Below are 26,807 nucleotides of genomic sequence, written 5' to 3'. Positions count from 1 at the left end.
TTTTAAGTTACATTATATAAACATTTTCTTATGATAAAATTATAGATTTCTCTTTTAATGACTATGTAATATTCTGGTTTATGAATTTATCATAATATTTTAACCCTTTTCCTATTGTTGGATACTTTGCTTATGATAAACAGCTTTTTTAAATAAAATACTATTTTATTTACAATTAGTATCCTTTGGGGAGCCTGGCTGGCTTAGTTGGTGGAATGTGCAACTCTTGATCTTGGGGTTGTGAGTTCAAGCCCCATGTTGGGTGTGGAGATTACTTTTAAACGTAAAATCTTAAAAAGATAAATAAAATAATTATTCTTAGAGATAGGGAGCAAGGAAGATTCTGGATTAAAGAGCTATGAACATAAAAATAGGACTTGCTGTTTATTGCCAAATTGCATTTCAAGAAAGCTTGCTCATATGTGTACTCCCTCCTTTCAGCAATGCATGAGAATGCCTAGTTCACTGCAGTCTTGCCAACACAGAATAGTATCTTTAAAAAACAAAACAAAATAAATAAACTTACTAATTTTATAGTCAAATAATGAAAGTCTACAGTTGTAATTTCGCCACTTATATTGGTCTTTTGCTTTCAGGAACTGTGGGTATAAAGAATTTATGTGCTTATTAAACATTTTCTATTGGTTATGACTTTGCCCGAGCTGCCCAGTTGTCAGACTCCTTGGTTGACGGAGATAGCAAAAGGTTCCCAGAACTAGGGATGTAGAAAAACATTCACCTTTGGGCAAATCACTTTAAGTATATATGAAGGTTATAAAAGCTTTTGAATCATATAACTAATTTCTGGCATCACAGGAACAATAGAGAGGTTGTTGATGAAGATGGAGAGGTCATCTTGATGGCCATACAGCAGGGAAGTGGAGTAGTAGCATATTGATGTGGTCACTACTTTTCTGGGTCTGATCTTTAATTTTTCAGTCCAGATACTGGAATTTGTTTTTCAGAAATGACTGGATTGTGTGTGGGGGGGGTGTGAGAACTGACTTTGACTTGTCAAACTTCAAGCTGATATGTACACCAAATGACAGTTTGTTAATTTATTATGCAAGATAGACATTTTTGGTGACCACAGTATTTAGGTCCACCATCTACTACTGTACCTCCTAGGATGAAGGTACCTAGAGGGCTGAAAATAGCAATCAGGAAATGGTAATAGTTAAGGGATGATTCAGCTAGTCTATGAAAAGACCGATAAGCTGCTAGTACATGATAATAGAGGACATTTCTCTGGTGACCAGATGATGTGTCTGTTTATTTTTACTTCTCAAGCTACAGTGTTGAAGACACTGCTTGATTCTGAATCTTTGGATCTTTCTTTTTTATTTTTTTTTTATTTTATTTTTTTTTAAAGATTTTATTTATTTATTTGACAGACAGAGATCACAAGCAGGCAGAGAGGCAGGCAGAGAGAGAGGAGGAAGCAGGCTCCCTGCTGAGCAGAGAGCCCGATGCGGGGCTCGATCCCAGGACCCTGAGATCATGACCCGAGCCGAAGGCAGCGGCTTAACCCACTGAGCCACCCAGGCGCCCCTGGATTTTTCTTTTTTAGATTCATTGCAGACTATCATCCCTTTTTCATTAACATTTTATTTTTTTAGGCAAATTCAATGTCTTGATTGGGCCACAGCTTCCTTAGGTTAAGTTATATTCATATCATGCATCCCTGTTCAAATTGATTATATTTGGATATTCTAATAAAATTTTGTTTGCTTGTTTTGCTATGTTATTTTCATATTCTGGAAGAACCTCACTTTACCTTTATGTAGAGATTGCTGTCATTGAGGTATAAGTTTAGAAATTAAAAATGATTTATTGAAATGAAGACATTCTTGGAATTCTATGTCGAAATGGTTGTAAGATTATTATTATTATTATTATTATTATGGTTAGAACATGTATTTTGGAGTCCGATCCCAGCTCCACTTTTGACCAACTCTGTAATTTTGGGCAAATTGTTTAACCCATCAAAGTTTCACTTTCCTCATTTCCAAAAAAACTTTTTATAGTTTCTGCCTCAAAAAGTTCTTGTGAGGATTAAAGGAGATAATGTAAAGTGATTTTCATAAGGGATTGGCACTTAATAGGTGTACAGTAATTAAAAAACAACAACAACAAAAAACCCAGAACGGTATGCTTTAGCCGAAGGTAGAGATCTAGGTATCTTATAACTCACCATTGCCTTGATGGCTTCTGAAGCCCAAGTTTAGTCAACTATAGTTATTCTAAGATGGTAAAATCTATTAAATGGACACTAGGTGTCAGTATCTACTTTTTTTTTGTATTTCAGTAATGAAATTTACACTACTGAAATCAAACAAATAGGTGACGTATTTATTGCTGTTGTATTTTAGTCCTTTTGACAGTTTTGTTCAACCCTCATTTTTCATAATGACTGTATTCCTGATCATTGTACAGCTTTATCTTTCCTTTGAAGGAAGGCTCATCTCAGCTATTTCTGTTTTTTAGTATATTTTATTTGCCTGAGTGGTACAGAGATGCCTAACTTGTTTAGGTTATTTATATCCTTTCAGGAGACCCTGAAAACTTCATCTAGTAGCTTTATATCTATTGGAAGAAGCCTCTCAGCTCAGGTACTTCTTCGAAGTCTCCCTAAGGCAGCAGTAGCTGCTTTTTCTGTACACCTATGTACAGATTACAAACTGTGCTTAAGGTCATTCTATTTAATGAATAGACCTTTGCACCAACTTTACTATTAATCATAGAAAATAACCTTTTTCAAAATCCAGTCCCTATTTGTTACATTTTAAAAAAGATATCCCTGTAGCCAGATAATAAAATCATAGTGGCAGATTTGTAGCAAAAGGAATCTTTATAACCTTCCCTTTGGGATGTTCTGTGTTATGGCTTGGTTGTGTTCAGAGAGACTTCTTCACAGATTGCAGTGTTTTCCCCAGTTAAATATTTCCATTGAAAACTGGGCTTTTCTCTATGTTTCCTCCTTCTGCAACAGAACTTTATAGTTGTTTTTTCGAAATCATGATTCATTTGACTCACCAATTAATATTTATGTGTCTTGCATTTTACAAAGGCCATCACCTATGTTATCTTTTTAAATTCTTGTAATAAGTCTGTGAGGCAGTCTAATAACCATTTTAAGATGAGGAAACAGATTGAAATGTGACACCCTAGATTACAGAGTTAAGGGGTGATCCACCTGTGATGTAAATCCCACTCTTCTGACTCCATAGGATATGCTTTTTTCTACTGAAACTTACTGACTTATGTAAAATGTTTTATTCTTACTGCTAATTGCGGAGTAATAATGCTGAGCAATTAAAAGGTTTTTTTTAAAGAGGAGAAACCAGTTCATCTGTGCCTATTTAGGATGTTATATTTCTTTGCAGTCTTCCCAAGGGCTCTTTGTTGAAGAAACTTCTGAAGAAGGAAACTCTGTACCTGCCTCACAAAGGTAAGATTATAAGTTGTTTTGGGTCTGAATTCCCTGATGGTGCCAGAGTAAGAGAGATGAAGCACATGAGTGAGACTGTACAGGGACAGCTTGCCAGGGATCTTTTAGCTCCTTTATAAGTAGAGACTGAGAAAAATCATTATCTTCCAGTTATCAAATATGTATCTCATAGAAGCCTGACATATTAGAATGGAAGAGATCTTAGAAGGTGGTGGTGTTGTTTTGGTATAGTCCAGCCATCTTGGCATGTATCCCATTTTTACCATTCCTAGAAGTGTTTACATTCTGCTGCTCTCTTAACCTAGCTTCCTTTGCCAATCTGACGGCTCTAGACTAGTTTCTTTGCAGTCCTTCCAGTCCTCCTGTCCCCTTTGATTTCCTCTGCTTATGCTTATTTTATCTGCAAGTCCAAATTGCATACATCTTTTAAGTCTACTCTTAAGACTTATTTTTTTATTATTCATATTATTCAGGTCACAGAGAACATGGCTCACCCTCACTCCCTGTACTGTGCCACTTTTAATCTGGTTGTATCTTATTTTTCCCTTAAATTGTTGTATTTGCATTACCTCCTCAGTTATTCTTGCTGATTGATTGATGGGATTACCTTCTTAGGTCTTCTCACTTAATAATATATCGTGGTTGATTGATTACAAACTGTGCTTATCAACTGGATCAGGTTTTTAATTTTCCCTTTTATATGGTAGTTGACCTTTGGGGATTACTCAAGAGCTAATTTTGTGTTGAGTGACCTCCACTTCTCATATGAAAGTTGAGACCCAATTACCATTTGCTGTAATTTGGTTGTGCTTCTTAGGGTTTTGGTTAAATTGATAGTACTAGGTATTTCTTTCTGAGTTGAAGAATATGGTTTTGGTTTGATTCTCCCACTGCTAAGATGGTTTTGGAAGTGGTTTTAACTGGAATAGGCCTTTTGCTTCTTCCAGGTCCCTCTGCTTTGTTGTGGTGAGCCTGTGCAGAGCAGATGTAAGTTTTAATAAATGATTATATGCTTTGTCACCAGGAGAGAGTTGGAATTGCAGGCAATGTGGTTTGACTTCAAACTGATTAGCCCATTTTATAAATGTCAGCAAATTGTTTTGTGATGGACCCTTTGAATAGAGCCCTAATGTTACACGCAGAGTAAACTGTGTCTGGCTTGGGTTTACAATAAATGTTATAAGATGTTTTATTTAGAAAGAGAAATCACTTGCGGTTTCCTATCAGGATTTAGTTATTTATCATGAATCAGTGATGGTTAGTCTCTCTTCTCTGTGGTTCTTGGTTGATGGGAGGTTTTATTTTTTAAGTATCCTCTTGCATACTTGATCAAACTAGTCATAAAGCTCTGTGAAGCATGGAGGGGGGTAGCTCAGATGCTCAGATCTCTCAGCCATGTGTTCCTGTGTCAGGAAGAGATTGCACTCCCTGAACAGGCAGGGTAAACTAAAAGGTTGGATGGTGGGAGCGGTACATAATTATGTTACTCTCAGAAGAGATATTTAACTTGTATGGGCAGGTTTTGCTGTAGGGCAATTTGGAATTGTATCTTTTTGTTGCTTGGAAAGCCACATCTTGCGATAAAGAGAAAATTTAACTGCAAGGTGAGGGAAAGCAAGTGTGTTGTCAAGAGAATCTCCATATTTTCTCTTAGGAGTTTATAAATCTCTAACCTTCAGAAGGCTGAGATGGAGGCTATAAAACACAATTGACATTCTTTTTTTTTCTCTCTCTCTCTCTAAAGATGTATTTATTTATTTGAGAGAGAGAAAGAGCACACTTGAGTGTGTGCACAGGGCAAGGGGCAGAGGGAGAGAATCCTTAAGCACAGACACCCCACTGAGCGGGGAGCCCAATGCAGGGCTCAGTCCTACAACCCGTGTGAGATCATGACCTGAGTTGAAACCAAGAGTCAGATGTCTAACCTACTTAGCCACGTAGGTGCCCCCTGTTGACATTCTTTTATGGGAGTGGAATTTTTGTCTTCTAGGATATTCACAGATAGTCCTTACCCTTCAACTTTCCTTTGTAAAGACTCAAAAAGGGGATTCTTTGGATTCAGTGATTTCGCTGGAACCAGAGTTGTAAGCATGTTTATTTTCCCCATTTCCGGCCTGGAGTATTCACTACCAATTCCTTGCTTCCCTGTTGTGATTTTGTGGTATTGGACAGTAGGTATCAGATTACCTGTGGCTTTGTAAATGACTCACCATTGCTTTTGGCCCTGTGTTCTGATTTATTATACTGGGATTCACTTGGGGTTTGGTTCTTTTTCAGCATTGCTGCTTTGACCAGTAAGAGGAGCTCAGTCCTTATGCCAGAGAGTTCTGCAGAGGAAATCACTGTGTGTCCTGGTAAGCAACCCACTGATCTTAACTGAATTTCTGATCCCTAGCTATCTACCTTTTTGTGCCTATTAATTTTTCTTGCTTTTCCAACCCACTTTCCGGAGGTTTATTGTGATTGATGTGTATCTCCTCCACATATATACATGTATACATATATGTACATATACACACACACTTTTTTTTTTTAAAGATTTTATTTATTTATTTGTCAGAGAGAGAGAGGAGTGAGAGTAAGCATAAGCAGATAGAGTAGCAGGCAGAGGCAGAAGGAGAAGCAGGCTCCCTGCTGAGCAAGGAACCCGATGTGGGACTCGATCCCAGGACGCTGAGATCGTGACCTGAGCCGAAGGCAGCCGCTTAACCAGCTGAGCCACCCAGGCGTCCCACACACACACTTTTTAAATGGACATTAGCTCTGATTCTCAGTCTTTTCTCAGATGTTTTAGTTTTGAGATTAATATGCTCTTTGTCTCCTCATTTGCTTACCAGCCTCCTCGGAGATGGCAGCAAAGCATCAGGAGTAGCACTTAACTGTACGTTCAGAGGCAAGAGGACTCTATATTTTGGTTGATGGGTTCTCCAAATTGGGCTGTCCTCAAATATGCCTGTCATTAAGCAGATTTTTCTAGTTTTACATTGCCATTCATTCCTTATAGCAGAGGGAGTCTAGAAATTGAATTTTGTGCATAGTTCTGTCATTGACTTATTTTTAATCTCAGATAAGGCATTTAACCTGGTTAAGTACCACACTTTGCCTTTTGTTAATTGTAGAGATGAAAAGACTTGTGTTCCGTACTTTAGGTATAAGAGATGCTCATTCCATGTTGCACATGAATAGATTTTGACATTAAAAAATAATTTACTGTTTTAATTACAACAAGCTTTTATTAATAAAAATTAAAAAAAAATTTTGCTAATGGGATTTTATTTATTCTAAGATTTATTTATTTGAGGGACACTTGGGTGGCTCAGTCATTAAGCATCTGCCTTCAGCTCAGGTCTCCTGGGATCAAGCCCTGCATCAGGCTCCCTGCTTAGCAGGAAGCCTGCTTCTCCCTCTGCCACTCCCCCTGCTTGTGTCCCTGCTCTCGCTGTCTCTCTCTATGTCAAATAAATAAATAAAAATTTTTAAAAAGATTTTATTTATTTGACAGAGAGAGATCACAAGTAGGCAGAGAGGCAGGCAGAGAGAGAGGAGTTAGCAGGCTCCCTGCTGAGCAGAGAGCCTGACGCAGGGCTCAATCCCAGGACCCTGAGATCATGACCTGAGCTGAAGGTAGAGGCTTAACCCACTGAGCCAACCAGGCGCCCTTAAATAAAAAATTTTTTTAAAGAAGATTTATTTATTTGAGAGGGGGACGGGTGAGGGAAAGAATTTGAAGCAGACTCTGCTGAGTGTGGAACCCAATGAGGGGCTTGATGTGGGGCTTGACTCTTCAGGGCTCAGTCTTATGACTTGAGCCAAAATCAGACACTTAACTGAGCCACGTAGATGCCCTCACAAAATAATTTTTTAAAAAGATTTTATTTATTTATTTGAGAGAGAGAGTGAGAGAGCACATGAGCAGGGGCAGGGAGCCTGATGCAGGGCTGGATCCCAGGACCTTGAGATCTGACCTGAGCCAGAGGGAGATGCTTAACTGACAGAGCCACACCCAGGCACCACCACACAAAATAATTTTAAATAAACTGAGATACCTATTATCTAAGGGAACTCTGGAGCTGAATCATTGTATAATATGAAGAGTTACTTTGTGATATGAACCACTACTTTTTAAGGATTTTGTTTTAGCTTATATTTCCTTTTTTTGCTCTTCTTAAAAGTGAGGCCAATTGTATCAGTAACCTCATTCATATGAGATTAAGGGACTTCCTATCAATGTTTAAACTCTTTGGGCAGTACGTATTGTACACATGTTATCATAAGTCATACCTAGTTTCTCTTGGGTCTCATATAACCTACCTATCAGGGTCAGAGAGACTCATAGTTTTCTTATTTTGGTTTTTTTCAGTTTTTTTTTTCCTCTGGAGACTTAAACTTAGTTTACACATTATTTTAGGAAAGACCTATGAACATTTATAAACATTTGGCAGCATATCATAAAAGGCCTTTCTTTACTTATTTTTAAGTTTAATTATGTTGCTTTCTATTGAAAGTGGGTTTCTTTATTCATATAAAATATATTTGAATTAACTGCCTGATGATATCCATTAAGAGACCTCACTACCAAGTGCTTTGATTTTGGAAGGAACACTCAGGAATGCTGTGCTATCTTTGTGAAAAGAAAACTTTATAACTCCCACAGCTGACCATCCCCTACCTCTGACCACCCGCCCATCTTGGATTGCTGACTTATGCCATCCTGTTAGGAAGTCACTCAGTTTGTTTAAGATGATGGCATGTGACGTTGCCCAGGTATTTTGCAGGAGGAACCTGTGAATACAATAATTTTGAAAGCCCTAGTTGGTGAGAGAGGGAAAAGCAGGCCCTTCAGGACTGAGGTTAGATAACTTTTATGATCATGAATTGCTGTCATTAGCTTGCTAATTAAATTAGTCCAACTGTTTGCTGACAAAAACCGCTCCTAAATGAGATTGCAAAAGGTTTCCATAACATTACTGTTCCTTTTGCTGAGAAAGTGTAACTACTTCTCCATGAAGCCAGCCTCCTGAATCTCTTTGTAAATATAAAATTTAGAAGCTATGCCATCTAAATTTTCCAGAAAACTTGAGTTTTCAGTGTGTTCTAAATAGATGAATTGCAGATTGAGTGTAGTAGTCCAATTTCTCTATTTTGTTTTGTCTTAGATTTCTGAAAGTTCCAGGGATCTGATACTCAAAATTATAACATCTTTTTTTACTCACTTTGTTGAAGAAACAGGATTATAGCCTTATGCCCACCTTGTGTATGCTCTTAGTATTATTTATTTCTAAGGAGCTAATGTTCTCTTTTCTTTATAGTTGACTATTTCAGCTATTTACAGAAAGTTTAATTAAAGACTTTTTTTTTTTTTAAAAGAATTTTATTAAATTTTTTATTTTTTTTCAGCATAACAGTATTCATTATTTTTGCACCACACCCAGTGCTCCATGCAATCCGTGCCCTCTACAATACCCACCACCTGGTGCCCCCCAACCTCCCACCCCCCACCCCTTCAAAATTCTCAGATCGTTTTTCAGAGTCCATAGTCTCTCATGGTTCACCTCCCCTTCCAATTTCCCTCAACTCCCTTCTCCTCTCCATCTCCCTTTGTCCTCCATGCTATTTGTTATGCTCCACAAATAAGTGAAACCATATGATAATTGACTCTCTCTGCTTGACTTATTTCACTCAGCATAATCTCTTCCAGTCCCATCCATGTTGCTACAAAACTTGGGGATTCATCCTTTCTTTCTTTTTTTTTTTTTTTTTTTTGCAGCTTTATAAACATATATTTTTATCCCCAGGGGTACAGGTCTGCAAATCGCCAGGTTTACACACTTCACAACACTCACCATAGCACATACCCTCCCCGATATCCATAACCCCACCCCCTCTCCCAACCCCCTCCCCCCATCAACCCTCAGTTTGTTTTGTGAGATTAAGAGTCACTTATGGTTTGTCTCCCTCCCAATCCCATCTTGTTTCATTTACTCTTCTCCTACCCCCTCGACCCCCCATGTTGCATCTCCTCTCCCTCATATCAGGGAGATCATATGATAGTTGTCTTTCTCCGATTGACTTATTTCGCTAAGCATGATACCCTCTAGTTCCATCCACGTCGTCGCAAATGGCAAGATTTCATTTCTTTTGATGGCTGCATAGTATTCCATTGTGTATATATACCACATCTTCTTTATCCATTCGTCTGTAGATGGACATCTAGGTTCTTTCCATAGTTTGGCTATTGTAGACATTGCTGCTATAAACATTCGGGTGCATGTGCCCCTTCGAATCACTATGTTTGTATCTTTAGGGTAAATACCCAGCAGTGCAATTGCAGGGTCATAGGGTAGTTCTATTTTCAACATTTTGAGGAACCTCCATGCTGTTTTCCAGAGTGGTTGCACCAGCTTGCATTCCCACCAACAGTGTAGGAGGGTTCCCCTTTCTCCGCATCCTCGCCAGCATCTGTCATTTCCTGACTTGTTAATTTTAGCCATTCTGACTGGTGTGAGGTGATATCTCATGGTGGTTTTGATTTGTATTTCCCTGATGCCGAGTGATACGGAGCACTTTTTCATGTGTCTGTTGGCCATCTGGATGTCTTCTTTGCAGAAATGTCTGTTCATGTCCTCTGCCCATTTCTTGATTGGATTATTTGTTCTTTGGGTGTTGAGTTTGCTAAGTTCTTTATAGATTTTGGACACTAGCCCTTTATCTGATATGTCATTTGCAAATATCTTCTCCCATTCTGTCAGTTGTCTTTTGGTTTTGTTAACTGTTTCCTTTGCTGTGCAAAAGCTTTTGATCTTGATAAAATCCCAAAAGTTCATTTTTGCCCTTGCTTCCCTTGCCTTTGGTGATGTTCCTAGGAAGATGTTGCTGCGGCTGACGTCGAAGAGGTTGCTGCCTGTGTTCTCCTCGAGGATTTTGATGGATTCCTTTCTCACATTGAGATCCTTCATCCATTTTGAGTCTATTTTCGTGTGTGGTGTAAGGAAATGATCCAATTTCATTTTTCTGCATGTGGCTGTCCAATTTTCCCAACACCATTTATTGAAGAGGCTGTCTTTGTTCCATTGGACATTCTTTCCTGCTTTGTCGAAGATGAGTTGACCATAGAGTTGAGGGTCCATTTCTGGGCTCTCTATTCTGTTCCATTGATCTATGTGTCTGTTTTTGTGCCAGTACCATGCTGTCTTGATGATGACAGCTTTGTAATAGAGCTTGAAGTCCGGAATTGTGATGCCACCAACTTTGGCTTTCTTTTTCAATATTCCTTTGGCTATTCGAGGTCTTTTCTGGTTCCATATAAATTTTAGGATTATTTGTTCCATTTCTTTGAAAAAAATGGATGGTACTTTGATAGGAATTGCATTAAATGTGTAGATTGCTTTAGGTAGCATAGACATTTTCACAATATTTATTCTTCCAATCCAGGAGCATGGAACATTTTTCTATTTCTTTGTGTCTTCCTCAATTTCTTTCATGAGTACTTTATAGTTTTCTGAGTATAGATTCTTAGTCTCTTTGGTTAGGTTTATTCCTAGGTATCTTATAGTTTTGGGTGCAATTGTAAATGGGATGGACTCCTTAATTTCTCTTTCTTCTGTCTTGTTGTTGGTGTAGAGAAATGCAACTGATTTCTGTGCATTGATTTTATATCCTGACACTTTACTGAATTCCTGTACAAGTTCTAGCAGTTTTGGAGTGGAGTCTTTTGGGTTTTCCACATAGAGTATCATATCATCTGCGAAGAGTGATAGTTTGACTGCTTCTTTGCTGATTTGGATGCCTTTAATTTCCTTTTGTTGTCTGATTGCTGAGGCTAGGACTTCTAGTACTATGTTGAATAGCAGTGGTGATAACGGACATCCCTGCCGTGTTCCTGACCTTAGCGGAAAAGCTTTCAGTTTTTCTCCATTGAGAATGATATTTGCGGTGGGTTTTTCATAGATGGCTTTGATAATATTGAGGTATGTGCCATCTATCCCTACACTTTGAAGAGTTTTGATCAGGAAGGGATGCTGTACTTTGTCAAATGCTTTTTCAGCATCTATGGAGAGTATCATATGGTTCTTGTTCTTTCTTTTATTAATGTGTTGTATCACATTGATTGATTTGCGGATGTTGAACCAGCCTTGCAGCCCTGGAATAAATCCCACTTGGTCGTGGTGAATAATCCTTTTAACGTACTGTTGAATCCTATTGGCTAGTATTTTGGCAAGAATTTTTGCATCTGTGTTCATCAAGGATATTGGTCTGTAGTTCTCTTTTTTGTTGGGATCCTTGTCTGGTTTTGGGATCAAGGTGATACTGGCCTCATAAAATGAGTTTGGAAGTTTTCCTTCTATTGCTATTTTTTGGAACAGTTTCAGGAGAATAGGAATTAGTTCTTCTTTAAATGTTTGGTAGAATTCCCCCGGGAAGCCGTCTGGCCCTGGGCTTTTGTTTGTTTGGAGATTTTTGATGACTGTTTCAATCTCCTTACTGGTTATGGGTCTGTTCAGGCTTTCTATTTCTTCCTGGTTCAGTTGTGGTAGTTTATATGTCTCTAGGAATGCATCCATTTCTTCCAGATTGTCAAATTTGTTGGCGTAGAGTTGCTCATAGTATGTTCTTATAATTGTCTGTATTTCTTTGGTGTTCGTTGTGATCTCTCCTCTTTCATTCATGATTTTATTTATTTGGGTCCTCTCTCTTTTCTTTTTGATAAGTCTGGCCAGGGGTTTATCAATCTTATTAATTCTTTCAAAGAACCAGCTCCTAGTTTCGTTGATTTGTTCTATTGTTTTTTTGGTTTCTATTTCATTGATTTCTGCTCTGATCTTTATGATTTCTCTTCTCCTGCTGGGTTTAGGGTTTCTTTCTTGTTCTTTCTCCAGCTCCTTTAGGTGTAGGGTTAGGTTGTGTACCTGAGACCTTTCTTGTTTCTTGAGAAAGGCTTGTACCGCTATATATTTTCCTCTCAGGACTGCCTTTGTTGTGTCCCACAGATTCTGAACTGTTGTGTTTTCATTATCATTTGTTTCCATAAATTTTTTCAATTCTTCTTTGATTTCCTGGTTGACCCATTCATTCTTTAGAAGGATGCTGTTTAGTCTCCATGTATTTGGGTTCTTTCCAAATTTCCTCTTGTTATTGAGTTCTAGCTTTAGAGCATTGTGGTCTGAAAATATGCAGGGAATGATTCCAATCTTTTGATACCGGTTGAGACTTGATTTAGGACCAAGAATGTGATCTATTCTGGAGAATGTTCCATGTGCACTAGAGAAGAATGTGCATTCTGTTGCTTTGGGATGAAATGTTCTGAATATATCTGTGATGTCCATCTGGTCCAGTGTGTCATTTAAGGCCTTGATTTCCTTGTTGATCTTTTGCTTGGATGATCTGTCCATTTCAGTGAGGGGAGTGTTAAAATCCCCTACTATTATTGTATTCTTGTCGATGTGTTTCTTTGATTTTGTTATTAATTGGTTTATATAGTTGGCTGCTCCCACGTTAGGGGCATAGATATTTAAAATTGTTAGATCTTCTTGTTGGACAGTTCCTTTGAGTATGATATAGTGTCCTTCCTCATCTCTTATTATAGTCTTTGGCTTAAAATCTAATTGATCTGATATAAGGATTGCCACTCCTGCTTTCTTCTGATGTCCATTAGCATGGTAAATTCTTTTCCACCCCCTCACTTTAAACCTGGAGGTGTCTTCGGGTTTAAGATGAGTTTCTTGTAGGCAACATATAGATGGTTTTTGTTTTTTTATCCATTCTGATACCCTGTGTCTTTTGATTGGGGCATTTAGCCCATTAACATTCAGGGTAAGTATTGAGAGATATGAATTTAGTGCCATTGTATTGCCTGTAAGGTGACTGTTATTGTATATTGTCTCTGTTTCTTTCTGATCTACTACTTTGAGGGTCTCTCTTTGCTTAGAGGACCCCTTTCAATATTTCCTGTAGAGCTGGTTTGGTATTTGCAAATTCTTTCAGTTTTTGTTTGTCCTGGAAGCTTTTAATCTCTCCGTCTATTTTCAATGATAGCCTAGCTGGATATAGTATTCTTGGCTGCATGTTTTTCTCATTTAGTACTCTGAATATATCATGCCAGCTCTTTCTGACCTGCCAGGTCTCTGTGGATAAGTCTGCTGCCAATCTAATATTTTTACCATTGTACGTTACAGACTTCTTTTCCCGGGCTGCTTTCAGGATCTTTTCTTTGTCACTAAGACTTGTCAATTTTACTATTAGGTGACGTGGTGTAGACCTATTCTTATTGATTTTGAGGGGGGTTCTCTGAACCTCCTGGATTTTGATGCTTGTTCCCTTTGCCATATTGGGGAAATTCTCTCCAATAATTCTCTCCAATATACCTTCTGCTCCCCTCTCTGTTTCCTCTTCTTCTGGAATCCCAATTATTCTAATGTTGTTTCGTCTTATGGTGTCACTTATCTCTCGAATTCTCCCCTCGTGGTCCAGTAGCTGTTTGTCCCTCTTTTGCTCAGCTTCTTTATTCTCTGTCATTTGGTCTTCTATATCGCTAATTCTTTCTTCTGCCTCATTTATCCTAGCAGTGAGAGCCTCCATTTTTGATTGCACCTCATTAATAGCTTTTTTGATTTCAACTTGGTTAGATTTTAGTTCTTTTATTTCTCCAGAAAGGGCTTTTATATCTCCCGAGAGGGTTGCTTTAATATCTTCCATGCCTTTTTCAAGCCCGGCTAGAACCTTGAGAATCATCATTCTGAACTCTATATCTGACATATTACCAATGTCTGTATTGATTAGGTCCCTAGCCTTTGGTATTGCCTCTTGTTCTTTTTTTTGTTGTGAATTTTTCCGCCTTGTCATTTTGTCCAGATAAGAGTATATGAAGGAGCAAGTAAAATACTAAAAGGGTGGCAACAACCCCAGGAAAATATGCTTTAGCCAAATCAGAAGAGATCCTGAATTGTGAGGGGGGAGAAAGGGGATAAAAAGGGGTTCAGAAAGAAAGAAAAAAAAAAAAGCTATTAAAAAAAAGAAAGCCGATAAAGAAAAAATATAAAAAGAGGAAAAAATATATATATATTAGATAAACTATTTAAAAAACGTTAAAAAAAGAAAACGGTAAAAGTTAAAAAAAAATTTAGCGGAAGAAGAGAAAAAGAAAAAAAAATTGAAAAAGAAAAAAAAATTAAATTAACTGCAAGGCTAAAAAATCATGGGGAGAAAGCCATGAGTTCCGTGCTTTGCTTTCTTCTCCTCTGTAATTCCGCCGTTCTCCTTGGTAGGTGAACTTGGTCCTGGCTGGGTTTCCCGTAGATCTTCTGGGGGAGGGGCCCGTTGTAGTGATTCTCAAGCGTCTTTGCCCCAGGCGGAGTTGCACCGCCCTTACCCGGGGCCGGGCTGAGTAATCTGCTCGGGTTTGCTGGGTTTGCTTTCGGGAGCTTTTGTTCCCTGAGCGCTTTCCGTAGAGTCCGGAGGACGGGAATAAAGATGGCGGCCTCCCGGTCTCCGGCCCGGAGGAGCCGAGAGCCCGGGGCCCCACTCCTCAGTGCGCCCTCAGAGAACAGCACCGAATGACTCCCGTCACCCTGGCCTCTGGCCGCGCTCCGAGCTGACCGAGCCTGCGACCGGTTCAAGGCAACCCTGAGCTGAGAGTCACTCCTCGGCTCTGTCTCTGCAGCCGGCTTCCCCGTTCGAATACCGGTAAGCTCTGCGACACTGAGACACCCCCGATCCTTCTGCGACCCTGCGGGACCTGAGGCCTCGCTTACCCCGCCTGGGCTTCACCCCAGTTAAGCCTCTGGAGCGATGTCCCTCAGCGGAACAGACTTTTAAAAGTCCTGATTTTGCTCCGTTGCTCTGCTGCTCGCCGGGAGCCGGCCCCTCCCCCCGCGGTCTATCTTCCCGTCGCTTTGGATTCACTTCTCCGCCAGTCCTACCTTGCAGAAAGTGGTTGATTTTCTGTTTCTGGAATTGCTGTTCTTCTTCTCTTCAATCTCCCGTTGGATTTGTAGGTGTTTGCAATCTTTAGATAAGCTATTTAGCTGATCTCCCGCTACCCGAAGTAGTCTCAGCCTGCTACTTCTCCGCCATCTTGACTCCTCCCCCTAAAGACTTTTTATTATTACAGTAGTACAGATAGTGAGTAGCTCTTATTTTCTAAGAGACTAAATGTCTTTTTTGGTAATATCTCAGGGAAACTTGACAAAAAAGTTTTTTTTTAATTGGTTTTATTAAATGATTCTTGAATTGGGCAGCATCTCCTGTAGCAAGTAGAGGGGTTCCTGACAAAGACAACTTTGAAGTTTATGCACTGTAAGCCTTTTTCTGCCAAGGTGGTAAAATCTGTGTATGTGAGCATGTATATTCATTTTTCAAAAAATAATAAGGTATGAAAATATAGTTAACACTAGAAATTTATTTAATCCCTCTTTGATGTTGAGAAGATACCTCAGTATCTTATATAGGTACTTTATTTGCCCAACATAGGCCATTCATTGTATTTGTGAGGCACGTAAGTATCAGTAAGATGTGCAGTTTAGATAAGAAAGAACATAAATGGGTATGAATTCTGAGATAAGTTTCTTTTCCAAAGAAGTTGTCCTTCTTTGACATAGTTACTGTTCTTCTTTTTTTTTTTAAGATTTATTTTATTTATTTTAGAGAGTGAGCATGAGTGGGAGGAGCAGAGGGAGAGGGAGGGAAAATGCTAAGCAGACTCTGCATGTGAGACTTGATCCCATGACTCTGAGATCACAACCTGAGCTGAAACCAGGAGTTGGTTTCTTAACCGACTATGCCACCCAGGCGCCCTTGTTCTTTTGTTATATTACATGATGGGTGGCTAGACCAGAAGTTGGCAGACTTTTTCTGTAAAAGACTAGATAGATATATTAGATTTTGTGGGCTAAATGACTCAGCTCTGCCACTGAAACTACTCAGTGCTTTCATTTTAGCACAAAAGCAACCATAGAATACAGGGAAAAATGGGTGTGGCTGTGTTCCAGTAATACTTTTATTTACAAAAACAGGGAAAAATGGGCGTGGCTGTGTTCCAATAATACTTTTATTTACCAAAACAGGAAGGTGGCTGGCTTTGGGTCATGAGCTATAGTTTGCTAACCCCTGAACTAGACTATGAAGGACACCGTCTTACGTCTCCTTATTACTTGCAGTCTGTATAGTGCCTGGAATTTGTTCATAAATATTTGTTGAGTTAATGTTGAATGAATAGATGCTGCCTAAAGAATGTATTAAAGGCATATCTTTGTTTAGGATGTATTTTCTATTTCTTCTCTCAATTTTCTGTCTTCTCTAATCATCCCTTTAACTTTAGAACTAACATTGGTATATTTTGTTTTCTGTCAAAATAAGTATGCTTTAAAACCCGAGTTATGCTGAAAAGAAGTCAGATGGATTAATTGGTGAATGGACAAACAAATTGTGATACTTGCATACAATGGAATACTACTACTCAGCATTAAAAAAGAGTGAACTACTGATATGTAACAGCATGGTTGCTTTTCAAACACATTATACTAAATGAAAGAAGTCAGACACGAAAGATGGCACACTGTATGATTTCATTTATGTAATGTTGTAGAAAAGGGAAAATTGTAGGGATGTAAAGTAGATTGGTCATTGCAAGGAGCCAATCAGTGGAGAGTTCACTGCAAAGGGATACATAAGAATTTTGGGAGGGTGCTTAGAAATGTTTTATGTATTTTTTTAAGGGGGGGTTGGAGGGATTGAGAGGAGGGAGAGAGGGAGATGGAAAGAATCTTAAGCAGATTCCACACCCAGAACCCAGCATGACGCAGGGCTCCATCTCAGGACCCCAAGATTATGACCTCAGTCGAAATCAAGAGTCAGATATCTAACTGAGCCACCCAGACACCCCAGAAATGTTTTATATGTTGATTGCGATTATTATGTGGTATAAATGATACCGTACATGGGTATCTCTAAAAAAAAAAAAGTTACCATGTATAGATTATATATATTTGCCCATACTGAAAATTGATGAATTGTGCTGTATATACATTATGCCTTAGTAAAGCTTTGAGAAGAATCAGACTGATCTGTATTACCACTGCAGTCAGTATTAATCACTATAAACTTTAGGGGGAATAGGTATTTGTTTTTTTAACTATGAAAATACAAAATGAAAATGACTTTTTAATTTTATAAATTACAGAGACACAGCTAAGTTCTCCTGAAATGTTTGACTTGGAAAAAGAAGTCTCTCCAGGTAGCAGAGAGATCCTGGATGAAGTAAGAATAATAATGGCAGATAAGGAGGTGAATATTCTGTACAATTTTTCTTAGTGTTTTCTTTCTACTGATATTCCTCTCTCTGATACAACATTGACCTCGGCTGAAAAGATTTAGGTGACAAAAGATTGTAGTTTTGGAGATGATTATGTCAGAGATTATTACAGTTAAGTTCAGCTCAGCACTACAGTTAAGTTCGGTTGAGCACTGTTTCTAAAAATAGGAGTAGTTACCATTTCTTGATTTCTTAATGTGCTTTATTATTTCTGTTACAGATAGGGGAAACAGAGGCTTAGAATGTTTGTCATTCACTCATACTCAAAATGCTAATAATTTGAACCTGGATCTATCTCCAAAGTCTGGGATATTTTCTGTTATATTACTGATAAGTAACAGAAATGAACAATCTTGGAAAAAGTCACTATATTTTTATTATACATAACTTTCAGCTCTAATTTCTGCATGGTATCAGAAATGCAATCAGGATAGCAGCAGGAAAAAATAAGTGGATTTTTATTGGCTTTTTTACCTTTCCAGTTTCACATATCTGCCATCATCCATAAGGGTGGTTGTTGAAGTTCATACCTCTGATTGAGATTCTCAGTATATATTTATCATATTGAGCCTTACACAATAGTTTACCAAGAATTTGAAAAAAGAATTCAGAATCTTTAAAATTTCTTGTTCTGAAAAGCAGCCTGAGAATTAAATTTTTCTGTGGAAATAAATATTTTGGTTACATTTGTGTATGTTATCTTACCCTGAGCATTTAAAAATAGAGGTTTCATTCTCTTATTCCTTTTTATACTCTAGGTTTTTTGAAAACAGTTTTACAATAGAAGGTAGATCCCTTGCCCAGTCTCTGCATTGCAGGTAACTGGGTAGAAATTCTGCTTTCATGAATCATGCACACTGCTTGGTTCCTTGGAACCTGATCTGTCACAACTGACAGACCAAGATTCTCTGATGCCAGTGGTGGTAAGGAAGATGGTGACACTTCCTGCAACAGAGTGACTGAGGACATATCCTGCTGGATAATGTTAAAATGGCTTCCAGGGAGAGACCAGAAACTTCTAAATGGGGATAGGGAACAGAGTGTTACTAACATAGTCATCTTAACTACAGAAGAACCCTACAATCCTTTTGTTAATGAAGGCTGATTTCTTATCCACCCATGACTGCAAAGGAGACTGTTCTTTGTTTGGGGCAAAGAGCATGAACCCAGTTTAGAATTTATAGTGTATATGTCTGCACCACTACACATCAAAGGGATGGAATTATATGACCTTTCTCACATTGAATGTCCTCCTTTCATTGTTGCTGTTTGCTGGTATCTGTGGATGTCTGTAAATAGTCTTAGAATTCTGTTTCCATTAAAAGATTAGAGATACTATAATTTTTAAGTCATTGAGTAACCACCACTTACTTAGTTACATGTCACTTATTAGAAAGGTAGAATCTGAATATTTTATGAGCACAAAGATAGTATCACAGTGGGTGTGGACTCTTGCTCTTGGAGTCTGTGTATAGGGTCATTTGTCCTAAAATTTCTTGTTTATTGGAAGGTGGTATGGTATAGTGCAAGGAGCTTGAGCATTGGAATTAGAAGAATCCCAACCCTATCACTTAATTCTGTGACCTTGGGTAAATTAATTAATTGTTTTATTCATTTCATATATTTGAAAGATATTATAGTTTATGTACTGTGTGCTGGTTGTTCATTTTAGACTCTTGAGGTATAAAGATCAGCAACAACGATGAAACAGTGCCTGCCCTCAGAGGGTCCTGGTAAGGGAGGAGACAGACACATAGATAATTATAATGTGTCTGACAAATATAATGACAGAGAGATGCCCAGGGCATTAGGGAAGCATAGAAGAGGAATGCTTTTCTGAATTTCAGTTCTTCATATGTAAAGTGGCGACAAAAAGTAATCTATTTTACTGGGTTGTTTTGAAGATTAAATTAGAGAATATGAAATGCATAGCAAAGATTTGGCATGTGGCCCAGTTATTATTTTACTGCTTTGTAATATATTGTGGCTGTTCAGTGATATTAGCTTACTAATGACAGAGAATTGCTCGACAGTATTTGAGTTATTTGGAATAGCATGGCAGAACTGTAATCCTTCTTGATTTGATTTCCTGCAGTGGTCAGGTTCTTTTGAAAATAATATTTTCTGAATATCTTGCCTGAGATAATCCCTTGGTTGGAGATATTCTTTTTTTAGAAAAGTTAATAGAAGTTATTCAGAATCAAACAGTTGGTTTAGCCAGTGGTTTTTAAGTAAACTGTGTTGAGTCTTATGGAAAGAGGGAAAAGATCTAAAAAACTTTCTAAGCTGCACAAAAACTGGGTGGGGAAGGGTCAGGACTGGTGATTTGTAGGACATAACTTTTATTTTCACCCAGTTCATTTATTGAGGTAAGGTTTCTTTTGAGGCCAGAAGGTAAGGACCAACCTCTAAGAGATCAAGATTCTGTGTCCAAGTATCTCTTTTGAGAAATGACTGTATAATATTTTAAAAGAAGTAGAAGCAGCTCTTTAGAGACTGAATCCCTGACTGCACAGTCCTAATAAAAGCTGCTACGCTTATATTTTTTCCTCTTGAAGTCCCTCTATTGTAGTTAATATTTAAATAGAACTTTTAAATGATGCTGAAAAAAATCTTACTTTATGTAAAAATGTTCAGAACCTCTCAGTTGTCTATGAATGTGATTGGAAGTGGTCTTGTATTCACAATAAGACAACAGACTACTCCCTCTTGAATACATTAATAGTTGAAGGTACATTCCATGCATTTTATAGAGCTGGTAATGAATACAAAGGAGTATAGTGTTAGGTGTGAGCACCAGTGACATTCATGTCATACAACATTTCTGTGCTTAGCGAACTTTAGAATGCCAAGTAACTGCTCAGTTGCCATTAACTTTCAGTAACTCAAGACTACTTGCAAATTTTAGGGTATATTGCTTTTTCTCCCCTCTGTTCAAATGGCTTTGCATGCCCAAGACAGCTTTGCCTTGTAAGATTTATGAACAGAAGAACCAGGGTTTGTGAGAAGCTGAGTGACTAAGCTTGGAATAAATAACACCTAGAACTTCCAGACACACTTGGCTCTCTCCACCTTCTAGAGAAGGATAATAGAATCAGATAGTCTCCCAATATCTGGCAGGGTCAGCAGCAAAGTAGAGAGGATGCTTTTTTTGCTTTTGCCACAATTTGCTAAAATAGAAGTACTGAAGTTTTGATACTGCAGAATCTTGGGTTCAAGTCTAGATTGTATTTACTAACTTTGTGGTCAGCAGGTTACTTAACCTTTTAAACAAACATCAATTTCCTCTTTTGTAATACTAGATCTAGTGATCCCTCTGCCAGTTGGATTGTTGTGAGTGATGGGTATGGAAAATGCTTAGCCAATCCTGGTATGGAAAATGAACTCGAGCACTGTTAGTTCCTATTTCATCTTTCTTCTTTTCCCCTTTCAGAATATGTCTTTTTAAGTAAAAGGCAGGTGGGTTGAAAACGACATTTTCTGGCAGTTGTAGAAACTGACTTGGGATTTAGATGGCCTGTTTCCCTCTGTTGGATTACATTCACAAGCAGTAGATTTTAGGGATGGCCTAAACAAACAAAAAAAAAAAACAAAAGACAAAAACAAAAACAAAAACAAAACCCTCCAGTTGCCTCAGAGCTCAAATGATCTACCCATTGCAGTTTTGGTCTTGTTTTGATCTTGTACCAGAAGAGGGTTTATTTTTTTCCCTGTAGTAAGGCATAATAACAGCCCAGGTGTTCTTTGCTCTTAAATGGAAACAGTGGCTATGCGGGACAGTTTCACATTGATTGGTTAGGACATGCTGTCCTTTGAAGCAAGTGTTAGGCAGTAGTGCTGCAGTGCTCACGCATACTGTTGAATTAATCACTGCAGAGTTCTTGGCTCTGACCTGTAAAGGTAAAATAAAACTGCCTCTCAGACACTGGGAACTGTAGGAAAAATGGTGATTATAAAACACTGAGAAGGGGGCCACCTGGGTGGCTCAGTGGGTTAAGCCGCTGCCTTCGGCTCAGGTCATGATCTCAGGGTCCTGGGATCGAGCCCCGCATCGGGCTCTCTGCTCAGCATGGAGCCTGCTTCCTCCTCTCTCTCTGCCTGCCTCTCTCCCTACTTGTGATCTCTGTCTGTCAAATAAATAAATAAAATCTTTAAAAAAAAAAAAAACACTGAGAGGAATAAGAGAGAGAAGGTGTTAAGAATGGCTTCTGCAGAATTGTCTTAAGGACTTTTGAGTCTGCTTAAATAGTTGGGTCTTAGTTCTGTTCTGTTTCCTCTTTTAATCCAAAAGTCACAGATAAAACAGAAGAGGTGGTATGTCTTATTGGTCTAAGCTGAGGTCTAGGTCTTAAATTTTAGTTGTGCTACTTTTGCTTAGAACTCTTTTGTTCCCCAATTCCTTATGTCTGAAGTCACTTGGAAGGCTCACAGTTCTTTTATGAGATTGAAAAAGTTTCTTTGAGATGCTGTTGATATGTAGATTGTTTGAAACACAGCAGATACAACATACTGATCTTTTTTTTTTTGAGATTTTATTTATTTATTTGACAGAGAGATCACAAGTAGGCAGAGAGGTGGGCAGAGAGAGAGAGGGGGAAGAGGGCTCTCTGCTGAGCAGAGAGCCTGATGCGGGGCTTGATCCCAGGACCCCCGAGATCATGACCTGAGCTGAAGGCAGAGGTTTAACCCACTGAGCCACCCAGGTGCCCCGCTGACCAAAGATCTTGATAGAGAGGAATGCCCTCAGGTTTTGGAGCTAAATAGTCCTTGATTTGAATTTCAGCTCTGCTTCCTATTTGTTATGTAACTTTGGGCAAGTTGTTTACTGTTTTGGGCAATACTTTATTCATGTGTAGGAAAGGTTATGTTAATACTTTGTAAGATTACTATGAGGATTAAATGAGTATTACATGCAGTGTTTAGAATATAGTTTACAGGTACTGAATAACTATTAAGTATATTAGTATATCTCCCAATCTTCTGAATTTGGCAAACTGATATTTTCTTTTTTTTTCAAGACGGGGAGGGAGAGAGCATGCAGTGGGGGTGGATCAGGGCTGGGCAAAGCAGGGCAGAGAGAGAGAGAATCTTAAGCAGGCTCTGTGCCCAGCATGGAGCCTGATGAGGGGCTCAGTGTCACCACCCTGAGATCAGGACCTGAGCCAAAATCAAGAGTCGGAGGCTTAACCTACTGAGCCGCCCAGGTGCCTCAGTATTGTCTCTGAAAATAAATGAAATATGGGATGGAATCTCTTGCAGTTCTTTGAGGGAAAAGGTATTTTATAAAGTAAAGGTGTTACAGTTGCCATTTATTATTTTCTTCAGGTTGGTAACAGGGGAACTGCTGAGAAGGAAATACCTATTTCTACAGTCTCATCCAGTACCCAGGTCTCCTGCCCGCTATGTGACCAAGGCTTCCCACCCACAAAGATTGAACGACATGCCATGTACTGCAATGGGCTGATAGGGCAAGACACAGGTAAAACTTATCAGGATTTATCAAACTCTTTTCTTTGCATGGTAGTTTTGTAATCCTGTACAGTACAGTACAGGAAAAACGGATCACTCTGCCTCAAAGTTAAAGTTGTTGTGTTTGTTTTTCTTTCTCCTATCTACTTAATTCTCTATGCTTTTCATGTTCTTTATTACTTTGGCAGGTATGCTGTTTTGTTGCACATACTCAGGAGAAAGGGAAGGGAAAAATCTTTCATTTTTTAATGTTTCAACTTATTCTTTGGTATATGTAGTCCAAAAATCAGTGCAATGCTATGGACCTTGCGTTTCATCTTACATATTTAGATATTGAGACTCCTTATGGAACTTGAGGAAATAAGTTCTAGAGTTGCCCATTTTTTTTCAAAATTGAAGTATAGTTGACATATAGTGTTAGAAGAATGACCCATTTTTTTATTCAAGACAAGCCCCTTGTGGGGTTTTGTATGTGAAAGTTCTGTGTTAAAACTGTAGCTAAGAAATATCCCTAATTTCAGTTCATGTCTTGTATTCTCCGCTGCGTCACCCGGACTATTGATTACTTTTTGAAGAGAACGTGAAAAATCTTGATTTTGGTGCAGTGTGAGTTACTGACCAAGAGAATCTGCTTGTTCATCACATCCTGTGAATTACCACCCCTAATCTTGCCTTTCTGTATATTTCTGAATATAATAGTATCAGCTCAGCTCTCTGTGGTCCAGGGTGTTGAATATAACCATACCTTAGATGATTGCAAGTGTTGCATGTCTCAGTCCTATTTGATTCCCATAACTTAGAAGTATTTGATCTGAAATTGTGTAATTGTGAGGTATTTTATAGGTTAAGATTTCTGGGAAAAGGGGCGCCTGGGTGGCTTAGTTAAGAGGTTTTAAGAGGTTAAAGCCTCTGCCTTCGTCTCAGATAATGATCTCAGGGTCGTGGGATCAAGACCCGTGTTGGGCTCTCTGCTCAGCAGGGAGCCTGCTTCCCCCCCTTCTCTCTGCCTGCCTCTCTGCCTACTTGTGATCTCTGTCAGATAAATAAATAAAATCTTAAAAAAAAAAAAAGACTTCCAGGAAAAAAGGCACATGGTATTTAATTTTTCCAAAGTAATATTCTTTTTATTTATTATATAAGGTAGTACCTAAGCTTATAATTTAAATAAATTCATTGATTTTTTTTATTATAAAGTAATCATGTTCATTGTAATAATAATTGCTTTTATTTATTGAACACTTAAAATGAGTCAGATACTACTTACAAAGATGGAACCATATTCAGTGTATACACATACACACACACACACACACACTCAGTATATATATTATTCTACAACTTGCTTTTTTTAAAATTTAGCAGTAAATTTAGATCTTTCCATGGACAGATATATTTTTTACATAATTGAGATCTTACTATCTATAAAATTTTGTATTTTTTTCTACTAATAGCATAAAATTTCTCCCATGTCACTAAAAAGTTATGTGTAAAAATATTTTTAATGCTTACATAATATTCTTTAATCTGAATTGCCTCCACTTACTTAGCTGTTGTGTATTTAGCATGTTTCAGCCACATTATACTTATATGTCACTGAGCCTTTTGTGCCTAAAGTTGTTATATTTTGTGGTTATTTCCCAAGGATATAATGTGATACTAGTTTTGGTGATAGTAAAAAAGATGGGCTCTGGAATCTAGTCAGTTTGAGGTTAAATCCCATCTTTGTCACTTACCAGTGTGTGATTTTGTGCTAGTTTCCTAGCTTCCCTTTATGCAACTGGCCAGTTAATAGTAAGGACTTTATTTGATTTTTGTGGGGTTAAATGAGATATTTTAAGGAAAGTGCATAGCACTGTGCCTAGCACAGAGTAAATACTTAAGGACTTTTAGCTGCTGTTACTGTTCCCCTAGTAGAATTACTGGGTCAGAGAGTTTGTCATCATTTTTAAGCATCATTTTAATAGCATGGTTATCTTTTAAATACAGTGAAAGTTGAAGACCTAAATCTGAACATTATCTCTTTTGAGTAGAAGAACACTGAAGGACTAGGGTTCTAGATGTAATTTTAATTTGACTTGGCTCTTCAGGTCTGATTTTTTTTTAGCAGAGAGTTCCAGTGACTGAAAGAATTCTGGGGATGGACATTTGGTGACCAGAGAAGGAAGAAACTATCTTGCCTATCTCACCATGCTTACCCAACTGGTATTAGTTATGAGTCAACAACCTACTCAGCACTGAGATCCAAAAATAAATGAATTTGAGAAGCTGAATGTACTTGAGCTCTAGGAAAGATAACCTTCTTCTGGTCAGAGTTATTAGGTAAGGGGTAGTATAAAGTGGTTCTTACTGACACCTCTGAGACTGAACTCTCATAGTTTGTGGTTAAACAGCAGGTTTTGGTATTGATTACTGTCCAAAGATATCTTTCAGCTAAGTAATATTTGTCTTTTAGCCTGTTTTTCCTTACTAGGATGTGATGGGGCAACTCACAACCCCAAATACTTGCTGTTGAAATTGATTCAGACTTGTTTCTGAGTATTCTGAAACCAATGCAGACTTATACCACCAGAGCCAGGTTTTCTCATTGAACTTATTGAGAAGCTGAGACCATCAGGTGGGCAAAGGAGACTGAGATTTGCACTGTCATTCATTCAGGGAAAGCCTTTCAGATTCTCTTTATTCCCCTGGAACAAGGGCCAGTGACCTTATCTAATGCTGCTCAGTGGGATTTACAATCTGGTTGTGAGGACTCTTTCAGATATAGATATATGTATGTATTTTTCTGATAGACTTGGAAGCCTGTATATTCTCAGCACTGTGTGTCTTATAGCTCTGATCTAGATGTCTCAGACCTCCATGCAAAGATGTCTGCTGTGTCCTGAATGACAGTAACACTTTATAAATTTTTAAGATTTATTTATTTATTTTAGAGAGCAGGTGCTCACCTGAGGTTGGTGGGAGGGGCAGAGGGAGAGCATACTCTGCAATGAGCTCAGAGCCCAACTCAGGGCTTGATCCCATGACCCGTGAGATCACGACCTGAGCTGAAACCAAGAATTGGACACCCAACTGACTAATCTCCCAGGTGCCCTAAAACTTTCTTTTTCATAGGGAGATATGTTTTAAAAATTCGTTCAGGAGTGTAACTAGAATACTATAGATTTCAACACCAACTTGTCTACCTAGAATGAGAAATTTGATTCCTTTCTATCACATTAGTTCATCCAGATACTTAAGGAACATTTTTCTTTTCTTAATGGTGATAGAACTTATGTGGATTACTAAAGAAGTTTAAGACAGAATTTCTGCCATTAAGGAGCTTGCAGTCTCATTGGGGAGATAAGCATTAACCTAAGAAATTAATTAACAAGATGACACAAAGTCAATGATAATGTACTCAAATGAATGATTCTGACAGTAAGTTCAATAGGAAAAAGGAGAGCTGCAGTGAATAAGAGTGATGTCTCGGAGAGGATGAGTTTAGCCTGGGCTGGGAAGGCTGGATAGGTTTGGATAAATCCACGGCAAAGTAGGGGGCCCTTTCTCCTCCTATAGGTTAGATAAGATAGGAAGCAAGGGAAA

General features: G+C 38.3%; 1 protein-coding gene across 7 annotated transcripts in view; it reads left to right on the top strand.

Annotated features, from left to right (window-relative positions):
- UIMC1 (ubiquitin interaction motif containing 1) overlaps positions 1-26,807 on the top strand; it is a 136,465-nt gene that overhangs the window by 76,215 nt on the left and 33,443 nt on the right. For 5 of the 7 annotated variants that reach the window (XM_047729148.1, XM_047729150.1, XM_047729152.1 and 2 more), the window contains 4 exons: positions 3,387-3,451; positions 5,729-5,805; positions 17,625-17,728; positions 23,082-23,235. In XM_047729148.1, the coding sequence (XP_047585104.1) occupies positions 3,387-3,451; positions 5,729-5,805; positions 17,625-17,728; positions 23,082-23,235 (400 nt within the window). Of the gene's footprint in view, positions 1-3,386; positions 3,452-5,728; positions 5,806-17,624; positions 17,729-23,081; positions 23,236-25,329; positions 25,545-26,807 lie in introns of all 7 variants that reach the window. The other 2 variants (XR_007127342.1, XR_007127341.1) reach the window with 2 other exon arrangements.

Source organism: Lutra lutra, chromosome 5 (genome assembly GCF_902655055.1).
Source record: "Lutra lutra chromosome 5, mLutLut1.2, whole genome shotgun sequence".
Taxonomy (NCBI): domain Eukaryota; kingdom Metazoa; phylum Chordata; class Mammalia; order Carnivora; family Mustelidae; genus Lutra; species Lutra lutra.
This window is presented reverse-complemented; position numbering and strand designations above follow the sequence as displayed.